Here is a 5,395-nt window from a genome sequence, read left to right on the forward strand (position 1 = left end):
ATTCTGGGACCTCAAAATCAGATTTTGAGAGGGTTTTGGTACGTGGGGAAGGAGTTGTCTCCGGGTGAGGCCGGTTGTGAAGCTGAACAGAGGTGTCAAGATCTTCATGGGGAGGTGTTAGTGTGGGTGGTGGGGGTCTGAGTGGTGCTCGGCTGGGAAGCGACCTCGACGTGGTTTTGGGACATTTCCCTCAGAATAAGGGCAGGTTTAGGTCCCTTGTGTTTTGTTTTCCCCCTGGTTCGGAGCAGGGTGGTGGATGGCAGCTGTACTGCCCCCAGGGAGGAACAGCAGGGTTAGGCTGCAGGGTGGTGGGGCCAGGGCTGCCCAGGCTGAGCTGCCCTGAGCATGAGGATCATCCCTTGGGACCTGGGTGACAGCACAGAGTGTGACTGTGCTGCCTGTCCCGTGGCTGAGCCCTTGGTCAGGTTTTACCTCTCTTGGTTCTTGCTGAGCCCAGCATCCTGCCCAGCTTCCTACAGCCCCTCTGCTCCTGGCCCTGCCCCACACAGGATATCTGGGAATGAGCTGGGAGATGAATTGCCTTTTCCTTCCCTCCTTCCCATTTTTCACAGCCCCCTCCTTGCTCTGCAGCTGTCAGAAGCAGTAGGTCCCCACCTTCTACCTCATCCATGCCACGCAGAGTCCTCAGTTAGTTAATCTTGTAGCCAGGATCAGGCCAGCTCTGGATCCCTGTGGTGCTGCCCAGGGAGGGGTGCAGAGCCGAGTGGTTTTCCCACACCCCTGTGCCCTCACTCCTGGTTTTTCTCTGCTGCAGGGGAAGGAGATGCTGACGCAGAAGCTGCCACTGTGGCAACAGTCCTGCTCGGATCCCAACAAGATCCCGGAGCGCGCCATACAGCTCATGCAGCAGATGGCTGCCAGCAGCAATGGCACCATCATGCCCAGCCCTCTGTCTACATCCAAATCCAACCTCATCATCTCTGACCCCATCCCCGGTGCCAAACCTCTCCCTGTCCCCCCGGAGCTGGCACCTTTTGTAGGAGTAAGTATCTCTGTGGTGGAAGTTGTCCTGCCCTTCCGAGCAAAGGTGGAGGGACGAGCCCGGGACGGTGTCACCGTTGTCCTCAGCAAGTTGCCTTTTGATGGGCTGTCCTCCATGTGCAGGGATGGGCTTCTCTGTGCATGTGCTGCCCTGGGATGAGGGAAGGAGCCTGGCATGGGGATGGGCAGCTTGTCCCATCCCATCCTGCTTGGGTTGCTCAGCTCTGGAGGGGCAGGAGCTCCTGGGGTGGTTTGGGGGAACCTGTGCACTGGACTTACCTGGCCAGGTTGGTCCCAGAGCTGTGGATCTGAACCAAGATATCCCAGTAACCTTGGAAGAAGGTGCTTGGAGTAACCCATGGGATGAAAGACCCTCCAAAAAAGGGTTTCCTCCCTGGTGCTGGGGCACAAGCTGAGCAGTAGAGCTCAGGAGGGATTTATTTGGTGTGAGGCACCTTGGAGCAGTGAAATACCATAGAACTGACCTTGTCGCTCCCCCTCGAGCCGTTTGCCTCAGGTGGGCAACTAAACTCAGTTCTGATCTGCTGTGAATCCCTCTCCCAGGGGCTGTGTCCCACTGTGGGAGCTGTGCTGGGATGCCCTAATGAAGACGTTCCCCATCTTCCCCCCTCCTCTCCTCTCCTCTCTCCGTAGCGCATGTCGGCACAGGAGGCCGTGCCAGTGATGAACGGAGTCTCAGGCCCAGACAGTGACGGGTACAACCACTGGTCTGAGATGAAGCCAGCACAGCCCAAATCTTTATCTCCTCCCCAGCCTCAGAAGCAGCTGAGTGACTCTTACTCCAACACACTCCCAGTTCGCAAAAACGTGGCGCCGAAAAACAGCTACGCATCGGGTGAGGATCCCTCCTGCCCATCCTCTGCCCTCAGTGCTGCTGCTGTGCCGTGGTGCCAGCTCTGCTGGGCTGCTGTGGTGCCAGCTGTGCCAGGGGGTGCTCACAGGGAGGGCTTGGCAGGGGCTGGGAGTAGCCGTGGGGAGCAGGGTCATCGGGGTGTTGGGACAGTGACAGTCAGTCTCTTGGCATCAAGTGCTGCTCCTGCCTTTGGGAAGCCAGCAGAGCTGGGGTCTACCCTGGGTCTTCATCTGGGTGGGTTTCAGCCCATGGGCAGGTTATCCAGGAGGAATCCATTTGCTGTGGCTGGTGGGTGATGCCAAGACCGGTGGCTCAATCCTTCCTGGCACCTTGTATGCTAAGGTGTGAGTCCCAGCTAAGGTTTTCTTTGCACCTAGGGTAGAATGAGCAAGGTTAGGGACCTGTCCTGGCAGGGCTGTCCAGCCTGGCCAGCCCCAGGCACGGCCAGAGGGCGAAGGACTTGGGGCACTCACTGGTCTCCATCTCCCACCAGCCGAAAACAAGACGCTGCCGCGCTCCAGCTCCATGGCCGCAGGGCTCGAGAGGAACGGCAGGACGAGGGTGCAGGCCATTTTCTCTCACGCTGCTGGAGACAACAGCACCCTCCTGAGCTTCAAGGAGGGTGACCTCATCACGCTGCTGGTGCCGGAGGCCAGGGACGGCTGGCACTACGGAGAGAGCGAGAAAACCAAAATGTGAGTCCCGCGGCCGCGCGGGGCGGGCGCAGCCTCTCCTGGGTCCCCCACGGCTACACGTGGGTTTGGCTCCATCCCTCCCCTTTGCCTTGCAGGAGGGGCTGGTTTCCTTTCTCCTACACGCGGGTCCTCGACAGCGACGGCAGCGAGAGCGTGGGGGCTGGGGGCGCTCGGCTTCCACGGCACGTCGTTGGGAATGACCCGGGGATGGGGAGGGCTTTGGTTGTGGGCAGGGTGGATGGGCAGCCCAGGGGGTCTCAGCCTGGAGTGGGCTGGTGCTGATGTCTCTCCTTTGGGTCCTCCTCACTCAGCCTGCAGCAAGGGAAGAGCAGCAGCACCGGCAACTTGCTGGACAAGGACGACATCGCCATCCCGCCGCCCGACTACGGCATGGCCTCCCAGGCCTTCCCCCCACAGGGTGCCAACGCCTTCAAGCAGAGGCCGTACAGCGTGGCCGTGCCTGCCTTCTCCCAGGTGAGCCCCCAGGGGCTGCTCCCATCTTTGGGGGGAACCCCTTAGCAAAGGGGGGTGCCCCTGCAGAGCCCCGGGCGTCGGTCCCCGCTGTGGTTTCCAAGCAGGAATCTGTCAGTGTCTTTTGGGTCTCGGCGTGATGTAGACCACGTGCAGAAGGAGGGCTGCTCTCCAACCTGTGTTCGTTGTTTGTAGGACTACCTAATGCCCTATGGTTGTGCAATTAAAGACTATTCCAGTGGCCTCTGCCCACCACCCTCCGCTCACTACAAGCCTTACACTAGGTCGACAGCTGTAAGTCCAAACTCACGCGATGTTTCCCTTGGGATTTACGGCCCCGTTTTGCCCGGCGACCCACGTGCCTTGTCCAGGACCCCATCTCCTGCCCAGCATCTCTCCTGGGGAGGAGGGATGGGGATGCAGGGAGGCGGTGAGAGAGGAGAGCAGCGGATGGGGAGGATGGGCCAGTTTGGCTCACCTGGGTGGAATGGGCAAGGCATGGGGAGCAAATGGCACAAAACGGCACCGTAAACCCCCAAAGGACAACACTTGCCAGCTCCATGGGAGCCTCCCACCAGAAACAGGCTGTTCACAGGCAGCTGGAAGCGTTTTCTCTGGTACATGCCAACTCAAACCAGTGCTGGCCCCGTGGGGACACTGGGGTGAGCATGTGGGGCAAGTGCAGACCCTGGCCAGGGCCTCCCTGGTTGTCCAAACCAAGCCCAGGTCTTCTTGGATAACACGCTGGGGAGGATGCATGTGTGGACAACTTCAGCTTAACCCAGGGGATGCTGGTGTGGTGGAATGAGCCACGTTGGCTTCCCCAGAGCACTTGGCACGTGCCAGCAGATGGGGAGAGGATGAGGAAGGTGAGAGGCAGCTGTGCAGCACCCAACCCTTCTGCCACGTGCTCCAGAGAGGTGGCAGCTCTGGCTGGGGTCTGGTCCTCTCTGCAGGGGATGGGACAGAAGCACAGCTCCACTTCTTGCTGTTTGCTGGGGTTTCCCAGCAGGGTTTGCTGCGGGGTTTAGTGACTGGGAGTGTTCCTGGGGTGATGGGAATGTGGGTCTCTGATCCCTGGTGTGTGTCCAGTGCAGAGACCAGTGACTCCTGCTCCTTTCTGGAGCAATCCTGTGTTTGCCATGGAGACTAGAGCTGCTCTGTGGCCGTATCTAAGGGCAGGTCCTCACCTGAGGAGTGACATCCTTGAGGAATGTCCTCCAAGCCTTGTCCCCATCTGCTCCTGTCCTTCCCTGCTGCAAAAGGCCGTTCAGTACCAGCTGAAGGAGAAAATGGTCCAAAACCCTGTGGGTTTCTGGTGGGAGTTAATACAGACAAACACACCTCTTTCCACAGAACATTTCACTGGTGTCTCTCAGACTTGTTCAGTCCCTTTTCGTGTGTCTCACATCTCGAAAGTGGCTGGAGCTCTGTGCCACGGTGGGACTGGGCAGGGCAGGCTGGGGCTCACCCAGCAGCTGCTTTCTGTCTTGCCAGATAAAGCCCTGGTGCAACTTTACTCCCTGCTGTCTAAATCCCATTTAAATCATCTCCATACTTTCCTCTCCAAATGCACTTGGCCCTGGCATCCCTGGGTCCTGATGCACTTTGGCCTGTCCGTGTGACACTCCAGCCACCCTGGAGCCCACGCAGCCCATCCCTCACCCTGCTTCCTCCCCTCCTCTCCGCAGGGTCTCGACGACTACGGGACAAGGTCTGTCAGCAGGTAAGACTTCACCTTCCTGTCGCCGTGTTACCTGGCAGGGAATCCTTGGTGTTGGCTCTGGATGGAGCCGTGGGGCCGTGTCCCCCTGGGATGGGGCCGTGCCGCGGAGGACACGGTGCAGGTCTTGTCTGTGAGCGCAGAGGGACCCAGCATCTCCCGGGGAGGGCAGGTCCTGGGGCCACCCTGACCTCACGGGGGGTGGAGCTCACGGTGCCCACGGTCCCTGCCACCCTGGCAGTCTCCTCTGCTTTGTTCCACAGCGGCAGTGGCAGTTTGGTATCAACGGTGTGAGGACACCTTGGCTCGCGGCGGCCCCTTTGCTGCTTGGAAGAGCTTTCTGCTTCTTTCCTCCCTTTTTTTTTTTGTTGTTTTTTTTTTTTCCTTTCCCCCTCGTTTCTCTTTCTCTACTTCTTTTGGATTTTTTTGAACTCTTGTGATCTTCAAGGAAACCATGGTGCTTCTCCACCCCTCCCCGGTGTTCACAGTGCCCTTGTTTCTGAAGCCTTTTCAGAGCAGAAACTGCCGATGGGTCTGTGCTGGCTCTGAAGCAGCCTGGATGCAGTTGACACTGTAGTGGGACCCCCGTTTTTGTACTCCTGTGTCAATGTTAGCCACGCACTCACCCTC

At 59.0% G+C, this 5,395-nt stretch overlaps 1 protein-coding gene across 1 annotated transcript in view; it reads left to right on the top strand.

Annotated features, from left to right (window-relative positions):
- The window catches only part of BAIAP2 (BAI1-associated protein 2), a gene marked incomplete at its 5' end in the record, with an annotated part of 6,845 nt that extends 1,786 nt beyond the window's left edge, over positions 1-5,059 (top strand). The window contains 7 exons of the mRNA XM_008936725.1: positions 776-1,003; positions 1,657-1,858; positions 2,370-2,571; positions 2,667-2,726; positions 2,874-3,045; positions 4,734-4,768; positions 5,029-5,059. Coding sequence (XP_008934973.1) covers positions 776-1,003; positions 1,657-1,858; positions 2,370-2,571; positions 2,667-2,726; positions 2,874-3,045; positions 4,734-4,768; positions 5,029-5,059 — 930 coding nt within the window. The remainder of the gene's footprint in view (positions 1-775; positions 1,004-1,656; positions 1,859-2,369; positions 2,572-2,666; positions 2,727-2,873; positions 3,046-4,733; positions 4,769-5,028) is intronic.
- Between the last annotated feature and the right edge of the window lie 336 nt (positions 5,060-5,395).

This window comes from Merops nubicus, unplaced genomic scaffold (genome assembly GCF_000691845.1).
Source record: "Merops nubicus isolate BGI_N331 unplaced genomic scaffold, ASM69184v1 scaffold36783, whole genome shotgun sequence".
In the NCBI taxonomy this organism is placed as follows: domain Eukaryota; kingdom Metazoa; phylum Chordata; class Aves; order Coraciiformes; family Meropidae; genus Merops; species Merops nubicus.